Source organism: Vidua macroura, chromosome 31 (assembly GCF_024509145.1).
Source record: "Vidua macroura isolate BioBank_ID:100142 chromosome 31, ASM2450914v1, whole genome shotgun sequence".
In the NCBI taxonomy this organism is placed as follows: Eukaryota; Metazoa; Chordata; class Aves; order Passeriformes; family Viduidae; genus Vidua; species Vidua macroura.
The window spans coordinates 1,149,058-1,166,702 of NC_071601.1; the positions used below are offsets into that span (position 1 = coordinate 1,149,058).

The following is a 17,645-nucleotide window of genomic DNA, read 5'->3' on the forward strand; positions in this document are numbered from 1 at the left end:
AGCTTTTATGTGCTCTGTAGCTGGGAGATGTTGAGCTGAGCAGCTGTGTTTGACCAGCAAACTCCTCAGTGCCTCCTGGTCCCCCATCACGGTCTCAGGATCAACCCCAAAAGTTGCTCTTCCAGCAACCAAAGGGACTTTCACTCTCCCTTTCCATTAGGAATGGAAAAAGCTTCCCTCAGCTTCTCTATGCACCAAAGTGGCCACTGCATCATTTATAGGTGGGTAACACAGGTTTAGGAGGGATTGCAGCAATATTTTATATCTTTTTTCTTCATAGTTGAGCTCCATGGAAAGCCTATCTCACCTCCTTTGCTCCTTGTTCCTTGAGAGGCATTTTTTCTTAACACAGAGCAGGCAGGATTTGCCCTTGTGCCCCATCCAAGAAGAAGAGAGAAAAATAACCCCAAACAATTGCAAAGCTTTCATTTGAGAAATTAATCCGCAAGGGAGCAAGGTTAAAAATAAAGTTCTTTGGCCAGGGCCTTTATAAGCTCCAGCCATATTCTCTGGAATATAATTCATAAGCACAATATGTTTTTTTGTTGTGAATGAGTGTGAAGTACCAGAAAAGGAAAGAGGAAACCCCTAATGTAGTCCTGAATAGACCTGTGAAAAAGGATAATAAAACTTGTCCTGGATTTCCTTTAGCAGCAGGTGCTTCCTTTGGAGTTTCTATTCATTCAGACTTTGGGCAGACACAGCCTGCCAATTTTTTTTTTTTTTTTAACTTTTTGTAAACACAGCACTCAGTTGATCTGAATGAAGGTGAATTTGTCTTCTTGGCCACTGTCAAGCTCATGGGCTCACAAGGTCAGTGGCAAAGCTTCTCCAAGCTTTTGGGGTCGGTCCCCTCCCAGACCTGACAGGTAGAAAGGTGCTACCTCAGGTCAGGAGGTTTCCTCAAGAATCCAAGGCTGGAAGGCCCCAAATTTCCATTTTAAATAGACCAGCCCATCATTCCTGGTGAGACATCCAAGCTTGCCCATCCACAGCAAGACACCAGCAGCGCAATGCAGCTCCTCAGCCTCCCGAGGCTCAATTCTGGGGAAAAAAACAGAAATTGAGGATATTGAGCACTGATTGATATCTGTAAAACCTTTAACCAGAGGATTAAATTGCACAGCATGTGAAGGCCTACATTGCCCAGACCCTTTAGTTTTCAACATCTCCCTGGACAGCACCAGGAAAGCCCAACCTCTCCATGTCAAACGTAGCCTGGCGTCCCTCCCAAGCCCTTCTCCCAACCACAGACAGCACCACAAACTCCTCCATTCATGGAATCCTAGAGTGGTTTGGCTTGGGAAAGGACCTTACAGCTCATCCTCTTATGTACACAGACTGAAAAAGGCAGTTTGTTCCAAGGAGCTGAAAATCTGAATTCACCTTTCCTGAAGCTGCTGAAACAGTTGACATTTCCATGAGGAAAATACTGAATGTATTACAATATATCACAATACATTACAAAGTTTCTTGTCTGCCTAAAGGAAGGAGGGATTGGAACAAGAGGATCTTTAGGGCCCCTTCCAACCCAAACCATTCTGCACAAACTGTCAGAACTGCTGCTTTTTAGGTGCATTTAACGAATATATATTATTTTCTGTAGTTGCTTTGTCTTGCCAAACATCCTCACTGCCTGCTCCAACTCACTCCTACTGAGGAAAACACGAACAGCTCATCCCATTCCCTATATTTAACATTCCAAACCTGGCACAGATTTGTGCCAGCCCTGGTAACAATGGCATGCAACACCTGTCAGTGACTGCATTTGCCCAGGGATTCACACTGTTCCATGCTGTGTGTGTTTAATAATTCCTGCGAACAATGGGACAAATAAACTTTTTTTTAATTTTTTTTTTGCTCAGCTCTCACTCAAGCCAACACCACTGTCCAAATTGCACATGAGGGGCCTGCAGAGGCTGGTGGTTGTTTCCTAGACTTGAGGCCTCTTTCCCTCAAAAAAGATGTTGTCAGCAGCTCTGAGCTCAGAGAGGGCATTTTCCACTTGTATGGAAGGAAGGAAGAGGAAGAATGAGCAGGAAAGGGGCAGTGTCGTGCAGGGCTCTGAAGGCAAAGGATGATGAATTTGAACTTCAAGCAGGGGATGACAGACAGATCTTCTGAGAAAGATCTGAGCAGAAGGATGAGGGATATGTGGAGTGCATGGTCAAGGTTGGAATAACAAGGGATTACAGGAGCTGGGAGCTGCTGACCAGAGGGACTGTAACAATCTGCAGCTCTGTCCTGGAACAGTGTGTAGGGATGGGGATGGGGAGCATGTGGAGCTGGTGGAAACAGTTCAGAGGAGGCCACGGAGATGCTCCAAGGGCTGGAGCCCCTCTGCTCTGGAGCCAGGCTGAGAGAGCTGGGGGTGTTCACCTGGAGAAGAGAAGGATCCAGGGAGACCTCAGAGCCCCTTCCAGGGCCTAAAGGGGCTCCAGGAGAGCTGGAGAGGGACTTGGGACAAGGGATGGAGGTACAGGACACAGGGAATGGCTTCCCACTGCCAGAGGGCAGGGATGGATGGGATATTGGGAAGGAATTTTTGGCTGTGAGGGTGGAGAGGCCCTGGCACAGGGTGCCCAGAGCAGCTGTGGCTGCCCCTGGATCCCTGGCAGTGTCCAAGGCCAGTCTGGACAGGGCTTGGATCATGCTGGGATAGTGGAAGGTGTCCCTGCCCATGGCAGGAGGTGAACAGGATGATGATTCTTTCTATGGCTCAATCCATCCTCTTCATCCCAGCATAAAATTCACCTCTCCAGATCTTATGTCTCCTTCCAAAAATCATTTCCCATCTCTGCTCCAGCCACTATCCCCAGAGCAGGACCCCAAACTCACCAGCCAGCCTCACCCTCCCATGTTCCCTTGTCCCCATGTCCTCATCATTGCCCCAGTGGTGCCAGTCTGACCACAACCGCCCTGAGTCTCAGCAAACACCACCAGAACACACCCCAGGCAGAATTTATCACACAAGAGTTATCATTCGAGGTGTCTCAGCCCTCCTTAAACAGCAGAAAATCCATCCCAGGGCTGTACTCCAGCACCTTGTGCAGCACAGCTGGGGACAGGTGATTCTGGGGGACATCCCAGCCTTGGTGGACCTCCAAAAACAGGAGCCTTCCTTTAACATGGGCTGCTAGAGGCCGTTCCTGCATGAAAAACAAAGTCTTTTTAGGTCATTTAACCTATTCCCAGGGTTCAGCAAAGCTTCTTGCAGCCCAGCCTTGTTACAGATATGATTCACACAATGATATTTCAATCACTTCCTCTGGGAGACTCTTTCCAACAATGCAGATTTCTTGGCAGGAGAAGAATTCCCAGGGACTGAGCTGAAGTTTTCCTTCGCCCTTCCAATGCATCCTCTCAAACAGCTTCAAAATGAGAATTTCCCTCCCTTTTCACTGCCCTCCTGAGGAGCCACATCATTCCCCAAGGGCACATGCCAAGCCCAGGGAAAAACTGGGCTGAAAATCCAAAAATCAGAGCAACAGTGATCCTAATCCAGTTCAGAGAAACCTACTGGAGAAAAAACATGGCAGGCTCTCCACAACTGCCTGACAGGAGGGTGAAGCCAGATGAGGGTCGGTGTCTTGTTCCAAGGAACAAGTGATAGGACAAGAAAAAAACAGCCTCAAGTTGCACCAGGGGAGGTTTAGACTGGTTATTAGGAATAATCCAGGGAAGTGTTGGAATCACCATACACGGCGGGATTTGAATCTTGTGGATGTGGCACTTGGTGTCACGGGTTAGTGGTGCCCTTGGCTCGCAAGTGAACCCCAGGTGTCTGGACAGGGATACTAATCCAAGAGTCTGCTAATCCATGAGTCTCCTGATCTCTGACAGGACAAAACTTTGCCATGTTGGACTTCAAAAACTGGTGATTTCTGAAGATTAAATATGCTCGAATGTCATGTAGCACAAACTCAGAATCTTGGAATCACTAAGGTTGGAAAACCCCTCCAAGATCATCGGGTCCAACCATTCCTCCAGCAGTGCCAAGCCCACCTCTGGCCCATGTCCCCAAGTGCCACAGCCATAATTTAACATCTCCAGGGATGGGAATCTACTACTTCCCTGCCAGAAAAGCCACCCCCCTTTTACCAGAAATGAACACCCAGTCATGGATCTGCTCCTGGAAAGAGGGGACAAAGCAATGCAGGATGCAGATGAAATGAGAAATTTTTTAATTGTCTTTGAGCAGGGTGTGGGAGAGGGAGGAACAGAGGCATTGTCCTTGCCTGGAAGACACATTTATGTTCTGCAGATGAAAATTGAAGTAGAAAAGGTCATTACCATTGGTTGAGTTTTCTTGTTGTACCAAATGATGGTTTGGCCACGATTTTTCTCCCTCATGCAGCTCAGTCTCTCACTGGTTTTTATTTTAAAGAATTGTCTCCCCAGAAGTACAAGAAAATAAACTTCTTACCCCTGCAAGTAATTGTGGAAGGGATCCAGTAGACAAAGCAAAAAGTACAAATACAGTCAGATTTGTGGTTTTGCAAATATTAAATTGCAAAGAAACAGGCTTTGTATTAGAATTGTTTGTTATTATTCATCTCTTGAGCATCTCTGAAAACAAATCTTCTCCCCTGAGAAGGAATAACTCATCCCTTTTTATTATTTTTATTATTATTATGGTGCTCAAGACACCGTTGTGGAAGCGCTGTGGTATCAGATCAGTTATCAAAGATGAGCAGTTTTCTCTTGTATTAAGTGATGTGGAAACATCGTGAGACAACCCCTGATGCTGCAAATTTGCAATTTAAATAACTGAGCACTGGGGAAAAACAAGGAGGAAACTGAGGCACAGGAAGGTGTTTTGCCCCCAGTGTTATTGCAGCACTTTTGAGCAGGAAACTGAAGAGATTCTGAGGATTTGGGCTGTTTGAGGTCACACAGAGAAATTTTATGGTGAACTCAAGAGGCGAAAGCTGGGCCAGATTTCCCAGTGCTTAAATCCAGCAGTGACTCCATGTTTGCTGGAACACAGGGAGCAAAACTGTCAGAAGAGTTATTGCTCATGTCCATCTGTCTTGATCAAAGCATGAAAACAAGGAATCAGGGAATGGTTTCGGTTGGAAGAGACCTTAAAGCTTATCCCAACCCCTGCCATGGGTAGGGACACCTTCCACCATTCCAGGTGGCTCCAAGCCCTGTCCAGCCTGGATAGGGTCCCCTGTGTGATGTGGGCATGCTGAGATCTTCCTTCCTGTATCCCACCAGATCCCAGAGCCATTGCAAGGCCCTGGCAGGAACCCCAAAGGTTAGGGAAGGTTCTGGTGAACCCTCTGACCCAAAATATCCCCATATTTGGGCAGGAACCCTCAGGCAGGACCCACAAGTGTCATCCCAGCTTGTTCAGGTGGCAGGGTGGACATTCCAGTGGGATAAATCCCCAGGTGTGTGGGTCATTGGCAGCCACTGAATGCCCCATAAGAATTATTTTAAGCAAGGTATGAGGTGGAGAAAGTCTCAGAACTTCCCAAACCTGGAGTGGTGCTGATTCTCATCTCTGGAAATATTCAAGGCCAGCTTGAAGCAACCAGATCTGGTGGGTGACATCCCTGCCCATGGAAGGGGGTGGGACTGGATGACCTTTAAATGTCCCTTCCCACCCAGATCATTCCATGATTCTCCGATCACCTTACCTGATGGTGGCAGAGCCTCGTGTCACTCCCTGGGACCCCATGCCAGGCTTTATCCCACCACAGGACATCTTGCACAACCCATCCTCTTCCCATTGCTTGTGCACACACACACAGACCTATTTTTCCATCGGCCACAGGGATCCCAGCAAAGCCTATGAAAAAAGGAAGCTGACCATCAGCTTTTGGGATCTGCTCCCTATGGGCCTGGGAAGGGGATGCGAATCCCATTAGTGTTGGGTCGGGTTTGGTTTGCTGTGAATATTTTTTTTTCCCTTCTTTTCTCTCTCTGTCCCTGGATCAGGATCCCGGGATGAGGCCAGCATGAGAGAGTGGGGGCCGTCCGTGCAGATGTTGCCCGGGGAAGCCGAGGTTCCCACACCAAGTAGGAAGCGGGGCCTCACGGAGCCGGGATGGGGACTGCGGAAGTGGCAGCAGGGCTGGTCCAGGGATGATGGGAGAGGAGAAGCCAAGCGGGGGGGCCCCGGCATGGAGGGGGGGACATCTATTCTTGGAGAAAAAGGGGGGCCCTGGTTGGGGGGGGTTTATTGTAAGGCTTTGTTTACACCCCGAGCTGAATGAATCAAATGACCTTGTTTATTGTCGGTCTCCTGAATGGACGGCACAGGGAGAAGGGGGAGGGATGGGGACGGGGGGGGGGTTGTATTATTGTTAATTCTGCCATTTACAACTTCTTCTTCTTCTTTTTTTTTAATTTTTTTTTTCCCCCACCACGCATTGTTGCCGTGATAAAAGAATAAAAGGTGAAACTCTATTCCTTCCTTTCCCCATCTCCGCAGTATTCTCCAAATCCCCAGGCAGGAGCCTGTTGGGATGAAAGTGCCAAACCACGGAGCTATGGATGAGATGCTGGGCCTGATCCTGCTGCTCCTGACCTCATTCCTTCCCAAAATCCTTTCCCATGGGATGAGACCTGTCCTCACGTGGCTCAGTGTCCCTTCCCAGGGGGCACAACAGGACACAACAAACCTTTTGCCACCACCGTTGGATGGTTCCCATTTTGCCCCTGGATAGATGCAGCAGCGTGGCCACTGCTCCCACCTACAGGGACATTATTCCCAGGGAACAGCAACATCCAGGAATGGTTGCTTACCTGCCTGCAGGTTTTGGGAGCTGAAAAGGACCCAAATTTGCAGCAAACCACCTGCTCTTGGTGCCAGCTGCACGGAGATATTTTGGTGCAAGTCCTGATTATGGTTTGTTTTACCTTTTAATTGGCCCCTGGTGATCCCCACTGCTGCTTGATAACTCCCCAGCCAAGGACTCAGCAGTTTTTGGGGTATTTGACTTTGCAGAGGTATGAAGATCCAGGTTTGAGGACTAACAGGCTTGCTGAGGGCACGAAATTGTCCTTTTTGGTTTGAGCATCCCCAAAACCCTCAGGGAGAAGGGCAGAGGATTATGTTGGGTTGGAAATTACATTTTCCCCTCCTTGTCAGAATTTATAAAGATTTTTTACATCTCTAGGATGAAGGGAAACACATTCTGGCCCCTCCAGGGGCATCTTGACTCCACATGGAAGTCAGCTCCTGCACTGGGATTTGCCATATTCATGGGTGTTTCCCTCTATCCCTTCACCTCTTTCAGCTTAAGGCATTTTGATTCCTTCAGGATCATATTTTGATTTCTGAATGACTTCTGGATTTTATTAGCACAATGTCAGAGATTCCCACTGGGGACTAGCTGAAACCTCATCCCAAAAACCTCATCGCAGCTTCTCCCCCTCTCTCCCAGCAACTTGCAAATAGTGATGGAGCTTTCCTGGCTGAGAAACATCAGTGCAACAAGGAAAGCATCCTAAGTAACTTGTACAACCAATCTTCTGGGAAGATTTTTCAGGCGATACAGTTGTCTCAGGTACTTCAAGGCAGCTCAGAAGTCACCAAGTGCCCACATCCTGTGTGGGCAGCTGAATCACACACCTGTGGCATAGACATCCATGTCCCAGGTGGGTGTTTATCCCACAGAAACCCAAGCAGACAGTCAGTGAAGTGACTCATCAGACCACAGGGAGGTCTCTGATTTATGGGGAGGTGAATCACTGCCTGGGAATATTTGCCAGAGATCCATAGGCACTGTAAGAGGCTAAAGACCTGAGCTGATAACAAAGACATAAACACTTAGAGGCAAGTGAGATGAGTTGTGGCATCCAAGTCATCCACCTTGGGAAATGCACCTTCCTAGGACAGAGCCCAGGGAATTCCTGTCCTGGAGCTGTGGTTTTGCTGAAGTGAGCCTGATCCTGTTTCCCCAGGCTGGCTTACAGAGAAGGAGAGAGATGGGCATGAAACCCCAGACGTGGACCTACAGAGGAACTCAGATACATGATTTTAGGTCCTTTCTGGCCATCAAAGCTAGGGATTTATTGTTATTTCAAGGAATAACAAATAATCCAGCCTTTACAAAGGCACCCTGACCACACTCACCACTTGGAAGAGACTGGATGCACTCATCAGTGAAGTCATTCAGTCATTATATTCTTCCTTTATATTCTGCCTTATGAGCTTTTCCCATTATTTATTCACCTCTCCAATCCTTGATTGACCACAGACTTCTCACTAATTAATATCAAGGATTATCCTAGGTTCTTTGGTCAGTGATAAGCTATAATCAAGGTTTTGGTCCTTGGCTTCCTGCATTCATGTGCTCCATTTTACTGGTAGACTCCTTTTTTTTCGCCTCATATCCTTCAGATTTCCCCATGGCTTTAATGAATTCCCCGTGGATTTAATGAATTTAATGCAACCTGTGGGTGTAGGACATGCTGCCAGAGGGTACGGGATGGTCACAAATCTTGAAAATTTACATCAGCATTAGAAGAGCACATTTTGGACCAAGGTCAAGAAAGCCTTGGCTGAGAACAGAGGTGGGAGAAGAGAATTAAAAACACAAAGAGGTAGAAATGAGCAAAGAAAAGCCCTGTCTGTTACCCAGAGCCAGAAGAAAGGATGGACAAGGTATATTTTGGCTGTGACACCTCAGGCAGGCATATAAATAAAAGCCTTTTTTCCCTCTCAGTGGCCCGACCCTTTTTCCAGTAACATGTGAACACCCTGCTTGCCATCCATGCCATTTCATCCAATTTATGGATTTCCATCCCCAGCCTGTGCAGCCCCAGATGGGGATGGAAATCCATAAACTGCAGCAAAGGAAGGCATGACGCTACAGGAGTGCAGCAGCAGCAGTGGTCCTTGAACAAAGTGGATGTCCCAAGAAGGGGGAATTAATCACTTTTCTCACTCCATGGATAATAAAAAACAACCATGAGACCTCCTTAACCTGGATTTTGAACTTTAGGGAATCAATTTTTACCCCCTAATCCAATAATTGCATCAACTAAACTGTGCAAACAATTCTGTAATGCCCCCATCTCGTCTCCGTCTCTTCACCAATGCATCCAAATAATCCAGTATTTAGGCCCTGAGCTCATTCGGATTTACACTGAAGGACTGGACACCAAAAAGCCCCGGGATCTCTCTGATAAGAAGACAAGGAGATGCATTTTGGCATAAGATTTGCAGTTTGATCAGTAAAAGCAGTTTTGGTGAGGTTTAAAATCCACTGATGTCACATCATGGAATGAGATCTTGGATAAGGCTGAGTGTCATAAATACTGACACTTGAGATTAAAACAAACCAAAACACCCCAAAAGAGGGACTTTCTGCCATCTAGGGGTTGTGTTTTTCAATTACAATCAGGACTGAAACAGGAAAACTGTAATTTCACCTCTCTTGAATCTATGCACGTAAATATGTCAGTATATAAAAAATTAATATACATTCTTTCTGAAAACAAGTTTTAAAAGGGAAGAAGTTGAGAAACTCCCTTTTTTTTTCTGTGAATTTGCAGAAAGAAACCCCATTTAATTTCTGTTCTACTGCGACATCTCAGCATTGTTTGTGTTAGAAATGTGCTGGGTAAAGCACATGAGAAAACACAGTTTATTTTCCATTTCCCAACGGGGAGGAAAGTTTTTAGAAAAATCCATGAAAGAGAAGGGAGAAAAGAAAGAGCTGTTTTATCTTTTTCTGCTTTAAAACTTCAATTTTTTGTGAGATATCCAGTAGCATCATTAGCACCACATATTTTTATGCTTAACACCCACAGCTAAGCTCAGCCTATAAAAGAATTCAACTTATGCTTAGAAAAGTAAAAAAGTGATTTGATATTTAAAGTGTGCCCCACTCTTCACTGCTTGGGCATCTTGCTGAAGGATTTAAAATCTTAATAAGCTAATAGCAGAATAATATTTTAATATTTAATATTTCATTTTTGTGCTACACAGATGGCAAAACTATGTGATGAGTTTCTTTTTTTTTTGATGATGGCCTGGAGTGCCAGGACAAGGGGGAATGGCTTCCTACTGCCAGAGGAATAGATGGGATGTTGCGAAGGAATTCTTCTCTGTGAGGGTGGTGAGGCCCTGGCAAAGAATGCCCAGAGAAGCCGTGGCTGCCCCTGGATCCGTGGAAGTGTCCAAGGCCAGGCTGGACACTGGGGCTTGGAGTAACCTGAGACAGTGGAAGGTGTCCCTGCCCAAGGCAGGGGGTCGGAATGGGGTGGGCTTTAATGTCCCTTCCAACCCGGGCCATTCTGGTATTTCACAATTCCATGAAAATCCAACATGCCCAGTTTATGACTGGTCACAGTTTCCCCATTTCCATCTCATGTTGCTCAAACTTTGCCACTTTACCTGGCTGATAAAGATCCAAAATTTAGAAGGCACGTTTAAAAAATTTGTCTTGTTTTCATAACATTTCATTTCTCTGCCTAAGTGGCAACTGGAGGAAGGAGTGCCCAGAGTCAGATCCATCCAAACTGCGGCTGTTTGGCCCAGTTTTATGTCTCCAGACTTTGTAAGTGGATGATGCCCAGGGGAAAATTTTAAGAGATTATAAGGATAAAATAATATTTTCCTGGTAGCTGAGCCATTGGAGCATCCCTAGCCGGGACTCAGACTCAGCTGATGAAATCCTTGGGTAGGATCCATTGTAGGACACCACACTATCCACCAATCCAGAATTTTGCAGGAGGCAGTTGGATTGAGGGCACCCATATGGGGAAGGGAGAGCTTTTAAAAGCCTGGAGATGGCCAAACTGGGTCACTTGGCTTTGTCAGGTTGCCTCCATTGTTGGCACCATTGTTTACTGACATAATGCACCTACAAGTGGCACATCTGGGATTCCTACAGCCCTGTCTGGGCTCTGCGTCAGGCTGGACCAGGAGGTGCCTTTGCTTCCCCTTCACTCCTGCATTTACTTTGGGACTTTGCAGAATTCTTCAAAAATTGTTTTACAGTTTTACAGCCCCTCACTGCCAGAAGGACACTGAGGGGCTGGAAAGTGTCCAGGGAAGGGAATGGAGCTGGGGAAGGGGCTGGAGCACCAGGAGGGGCTGAGGGAGCTGGGAAAGGGGCTCAGCCTGGAGAAAAGGAGGCTCAGGGGGGACCTTCTGGCTCTGCACAACTCCTGACAGGAGGGGGCAGCCGGGGGGTGTCGGGCTCTGCTGCCAGGGAACAGGGAGAGGAGGAGAGGAAATGGCCTCAAGCTGTGCCAGGGGAGGTTTAAGTAGGACATCAGGAGGAATTTCTCCATGGAAAGGGCTGTCAGGCATTGGAGGGGCTTCCCAGGGAAGTGGTGAAGTCCCCTTCCCTGGAGGTGTCCAAGGAATGACTGGATGTGGCACTCAGCTCTGGGCTGGTGACAAGGTGGGGATTGGATACAGGATGGACTCGATCCATGGAGGTCTTTTCCGATCCATAAAATTCTGTGATTCTTTGTCTCTTACCCTTTTATCCTTGCAAATATTTATTTAAAAGATGCAGAGCAGCTCCCACAGTGACTCCCACCAACAGCCCATGGACTTGTGCCTTGGATCATGCCTGGGGTGGAAGGGGATGCTCCTCCACCAAGCTCTGGCAGCCTTGGGAATGTCATCATTCCCAGGGGGAGGTGTTCCCATTCTTGGGTCCCCTCCCATCCTAACAAAGCCCTCTGCTCTGTAGAGCATCACTTTCACCTTGAGTCTCTGGCCAAAACTGCAGCAGATGACAGGAAGGGGTAAGAAGGTTGGGATTCTGCTTCACAGCATCATGCCTGGATATTTCAGGATGCTTTTCACAAAATGCAAAAGCTTCAGTTTAACCACAAAGCACAACAAGGAAAAATCCTTATCCTCTCCTACATGCTCCCGAGATGGGATGCTCCTTTTCCACCTGTGTCTAATTGGGATTTCTCCTGCTGAAATCATCTGAGGCTCATTATGCAGTGAAGCAGAAACCGATTTACCTTTATTACAGAACAGTTCTGCATTTCTCCATGAGATCACAGTGGGATGGCACCATTCCCTTCCCCTTTTTGTATTGTTAGCCTGTAATTGTGCAGTGGATTGCTTTGAAACCCAGCAGCCGAGCAGGGGCGTGGGTGGCATTGAGAAGTTTGGGATGCAGCCCCTTCCCGAATCGACTGGCAGCAGGTTGGCCCAAACCCTTTTCAGCAGTGACTCAGGGTGCCCCCAGACACAGTGGGGGAAACAGAACGCCAAAATGCATCTTTTAAAGCCACTGGAGGATTTCAATAATGGCTTCATGACTCCAGTGAGCCTGCCAGGCTGTAGGAGGATGTTTGGGATGGCTGCAGAGCAGGAATCACTGGCAGAAGAGCTGGGAAAGAAGCAGGGTTTGGAGGAGAGAGCTCTGTATTGGGAAATCAAATAGGGATGAGTGGGTACAGGATTTTTCCACTGACACAGAGCAGAGGTGGCTGAAACCAACCCAAACACCAACTCAAACACAGGCCAGGGCCCTTTGCCAGGAGGCAGTTTGGATCAGCCACCCTAATACAGAGACTGTGACCATATGGGTCTGGCAGGACAGGGCCAGCTGGTTCTTGGGGTGGAAAAGAGGTTTTGGTACCATTTAGGTTATGGGAGATGTGAAATGCCAACATCTGTGTGCTGGTAGCAAGGAAAATAAAATAGAGTCACCTCAAGCTTATGTGAGGACCAACCTGCAGAGGTGGTTTTAAAATGAGTCTTTGAAGGTGTCTGAGTTTGGGATTTAAAATACCAGGAAAATGGAAGTGCGGGGTCCAGTGTAAAGGCAAAAATGCTACAGGGCAAGCTAAAGGCAATTTAATAAGTGAAGCAAAGCTGTGTGCAAGCAAAGAAGCACAAGAATCATGGAATTACATAATGGATTGAGTGGGAAGGGACCTTAAAATTTAGCCCATCTCACCCCTTGCCATGGGCACGGACACCTTCCTCTATCCCAGGTTCCTCCAAGACCCATCCAACCTGGCCTTGGACACTTCCAGGGATCCAGGGACAGCCACAGCTTCTCTGGGCAACTTGTGCCAGGACCTCCCCACCCTCACAACCAATTCCTTCCCAGTATTCCATCTAAATATCTCCTCTTTTATTTTAAAACCTTATGGAAAGGCTGAAACACACCCCCTTTCTCCTCCTTTCTCCAAGATTTTACTGCTGAGCATGACACTATGTGGTATAGAATATCCCTGTGGTCATTTGGGGTCACCTGTGTCCCCTCCCAGTTCCTTTTGCCCTTCCAACCTCCTCACTGGTGGGGTGGGGTGAGAAACAGGGAAAGTTTTGATGCTGTATGAGCCCTGCCCAGCAACAGCAAAATCACTGACACAGATTTAGGGACAAGTCTAAGACAGAGACTTATGCCATGTGTGTTGGCATAAAGAATGTGAATTCCATCCCAGCAGAGCCGGTGCACAGGGCAAGAAGGTCCTGGCCAAGATCTGACTCCTCCTGACAGAGGAGGAACAGGCAAAAAAGAACAGGACAAGGTCACACTCAGAGATCTCCCATCACATGGAACATTTTGGAGAGAATTAAATTCCCCTGAGGGATGGGGAGTGCCAGGATCCTCTGGGAAATGGGTTCAAATGTGGAGCACTGGAGGGATCTGCAAGTGGCAGCAAACCCTGAGCCCACAGCCCTGGCCCCTTGGATGTGATAACTGGGATGTGCTGTGAGGTCCTTCTGCACCAGAGTCTTCATCCGGATATTCCAGCTGTGCAAACGCAGCCACAGCAACTCAGCCATCCACAAAGCAACTCCCTTGTCACAAGGCACCATCAACTGGACCCACCCTGAATAAACACTTTGGGAATCTTCAGACTCCTCTACACATCCAGCTCCAGCTTCCCACTCCTGCTCCTCCTCCGTGAGCAGAGCTGAGCAGGGACAGCGGCACTCAGAAAACTGGAGTCTCCCAAAATGTCCCTTAAGCTCCTGCACCGCTGCTAGAATCAGAATATCCTAAATTGGAAGGGACCCACGAGGACCATCAAGTCCAAATCTGACCCTGCAAAAGACAATCCCCAGAATCCCACCCTGCGCCTGAGAGCATTGTCCAAACATTGCTGGAGCTCTGGCAGCCTTGGGAATGCCACCATTCCCAGGGGAGCTGTTCCCATTCTTGGGTCCCCTCCCATCCTAACAAAGCCCTCTGCTCTGTAGAGCATCACTTTCACCTTGAGCCTCTGGCCAAAAGTTGCAAAACTGGACAAATTATTAGTGTAGCTTAGAATGGAGGAATACATGGAGCACTGGCCCAGCATTTCTGGGTTTCAGGGGCTGTTTGTAAACTCGTGCTCACAGTTAACAGATCACTTCCTAATTTTCCCTTGGCCTTTCCCATGATTCTGCTCAGACCAAGGCGACTCCCAGATTTTTTTCTAGGATCTCAAAGGGTCGCTGCAGAGCTGTACTGCTGTGTCTGCACTCAGTGCCTAAATCATCCTTCCCCCCTCTTTACTTTCCAAGGCACACGGGGCAGGTCTGGAGTTGCTTACATTGCTGTCAATGCCTGCAGAAGTGGTATGAAGACACGTAAGTTCAAAAACCTTAAGGAAGAGGAAATTTTACGTTCCAGCGTTGTGTTGAAGCCCAAACTTCGCAGCAGAGGAGCCAAATGCACTTTGGCAAATCATTTCAGTGGTTTGGTCTGTGGGAACAAAGGGAATTCCATATGTAAAAGCCCTCAGAGCAGTGAGTCACCATGGGAGAGCTGTGAATACAAGAATTGTTAGAGAGCACAAGACACCCCCCATAAAAGGATATGGGAAGCAGATAGTTGGAAATACCCAAAAAGAGGATGTTTCCTGGTGCTGCAGGGTGTTGTGGGCTCAGTTGCTGCCATTTTACAAACCCTATTAACCACCAGGAGCCGTGACCAGTGACAGAACAGTGAAGGACGGGGCTCTGCCCAGAGGTGGCCAAGCTGCTCCTCTTGTTGCCCAGAAATGCTGTGGCTGCCCCATCCCTGGAAGTGTTCCAGCCAGTTTGGACAGGGCATGGAGCCACCTGGGATGGTGGAAAGTGTCCCTGAGTCTCTTCAGCCTGACACCAGAAATGTTCACCAGGTTGTTTTTTTTTTCAACAAATCAAGGAGTTTAATATTGTCAGTGGTGTTTTCTGTCCCAGAGCCACCTTCAGTCAGCATCATTGATTAATCACTCTCACCACTGGTGCATCCCAAGGGACACCCCTGCTCTTTAATTATTCCCATGTTTATCCCAAGGATAAACAGAGCCCTCACTCTGAAAAATGGCATGAAAGTCATAAGTGAAAGTGCTGGGAATTGTGGGAATAGGTTCTGGTCCTGTGCAGCCTCCAGTCTCCACCTCAAATCTTACATTATCATCAATAAAAATCACATTTCACTCCATGTAGTGCATAAGGAGTGACAAATGGATGGCAGTGGTCACAGTCAGAGCCATGTCTGCCCTCTGCCTTCTCCTCAGAGGGACAAAGAGGTGCTCGGGGTGCTGAGGGGAGCAGGAGAAAACCAACCTGGGCTTTTCATTGTGTTTTACCCCTGTGAAGAAATCCAGGCTGGGAAAGGAGAAAATGGGAAACCTCAGTCCCCTACAAGGACAGTTGCTTTGTCTTCAGATCCCCCAGGTGACATGTACTGAGAAGGAGCTGGGTGAGAGGTATGGGATCACTCCCTTTGAATCACAGAATCATGGAATATTTGGGGTTGGAAGGGACCCTAAGGCTCATCCCATGGGCAGGGACACCTTCCACCAGGAGGACGAGTAAAGGCTGGATTTCTCCAGCAGCAGTTACCTGTGACCAGGGATTGCTGCTTTTCCCACCTTCCTTCTCTGAGGAGGAGCCACACAAATGTGCTTGGAGCCCTCCCCACCCCTCACCTCCACCAGCTCTTGCTGCCAAATTTGCACAAACATCATCATCTTCACCTCTCCCAGCTCCCTGCTCCAGCTGGCGTGCGAATGCCAGCTGGGATTGGGCAGACGGGGAAACACGTGGAGACACAAAGCCCTTAATCTCTGCAGAACTAAGCCAAAATTACTTTGATGTATTGGCTTTTAAATTGCTGCCTTCAATGCTCACGGGAGCTTTTCTTCTTATCTCCTCAGCAAAACGTGCAAGCAGCTCCTGACCACCTCTTTTCTCTGCTTGAGTACTCATATCCTCCTATTCCCCCCCCCTCCCCGAATCCTCTTACAGATGTTTTCCCAGGTCTCTAAGCATTTCCATATCCTGTTTATTTGCTGCTAAAGGTGTAGTGCTGCAAACAAAATCTGTCTCTGGAAAGAAGGGAGGGGCCATAAGAAATGAGCTGTAAATTAGGACAAAAATTGAAGTTTGCCAGCTACAGACTAAAGCATAAACATTGAGATCCTTCAGCCTGGAAATACTTCATTTTAATGTTCTAAACCCAAAAGAGAAGCTGTGACTGCCCCTGGATCCCTGGAAGTGTCCCAGGCCAGGATGGACAGGGCTTGGAGCAATCTGGGATAGTGGAAGGTGTCCCTGCCCATGGCACAGGGTGGAATTAGGTGATCTTTAAGGTCCCTTCCAACCCAAACCATTTTGGGATTCTACAAATACAGAATATTATAACATAATGAACACTTACACCAATGCTGGAAAGCTAAAAAAAATAACGTGTCCCAATGAACAGCTGCATTTTGATTTTGAGTGACTCCAAAATATTCCTGTCAAATCCACAATCAGAATGCTCCCTGAAAACCCAAATACCCTCAGAAAAGAACACGGCATCAAGATGTTTTCATCAGATCTAATTGCAGCCTGGAAATGTTAAACAGACATACAGACATGTCCTTTCTCACCCTAATTATTGAATAGTGGAAGAAATAACAGAGATGAATTCACTTTACTGAGTTTTATGATGCTTTAAATAAAGAGGGAAAGGCTTTTCCTGTTTGTTTCTTTGCTGGTCTGAACTTGCAGAAGTGATGCTCCACATAGGAAAGCGAGCCTCTTTCATGCTCTCAATTTACAAGCAGGGAAATTGAGGCACCAAGCACAAACTTATCCCCAAATCCATTGAATAAATAAAGAGCAGGATGAATCAAAGCCCAGAGCAGCAGTGCCCTGCCTTCATTTAGCACAGACCATGATCAATTTGCAAATGCTTCTGATGGAAAAGACCTACTGGGTCATTTTGCAGGCCCCTGTAAGCCCAGGCTTTTTCCCTGCCGTGTGCTGGAGACAAAAGTGCTTTATACAACCCCTACATTAAAATAATTTAAGCAGGAGGACTTCTCTCATTTCCTCTGGGGGAAACAATTCCACAGCTGAAGAGATTGCAACATTAGGAAATATTTCCTGATGTCCATGGCTTCCAGAATCTGTTGATATATTATTAATAGAAAGGAAAATAAATATAGGTATTAATGCCAGCAGATACTGTCTGCTACTAATAGCTGTTAAAGTAATATATTCCCCTTGTTTTTAGCTCTTATTAGTCTTTTTGCAAAGGGTTACAAGACCCTTATGCATCCATTAGCCAGTCAGCCATGTGAAATTAATGTGGAGCAATTTTCATAAGCATTACTCAGAACTAATAATAATTAAGCATTATTTTCTGCTCAGATAACACAGAAAATAAAGCCTGACTTTTATGCCAAGATGGGTTTGCATTAGCTTAAGGTAAATGAATTAATTCTCA

At 47.1% G+C, this 17,645-nt stretch overlaps 1 protein-coding gene across 1 annotated transcript in view; it reads right to left on the bottom strand.

Moving 5' to 3' along the window:
* Positions 1 to 317: 317 nt before the first annotated feature.
* LOC128820816 (serine protease 55-like) overlaps positions 318 to 17,645 on the bottom strand; it is a 34,061-nt gene continuing 16,733 nt past the window's right edge. The window contains exon 5 of the mRNA XM_054001623.1: positions 318 to 1,044. Coding sequence (XP_053857598.1) covers positions 1,039 to 1,044 — 6 coding nt within the window. The 3' untranslated portion in view covers positions 318 to 1,038. The remainder of the gene's footprint in view (positions 1,045 to 17,645) is intronic.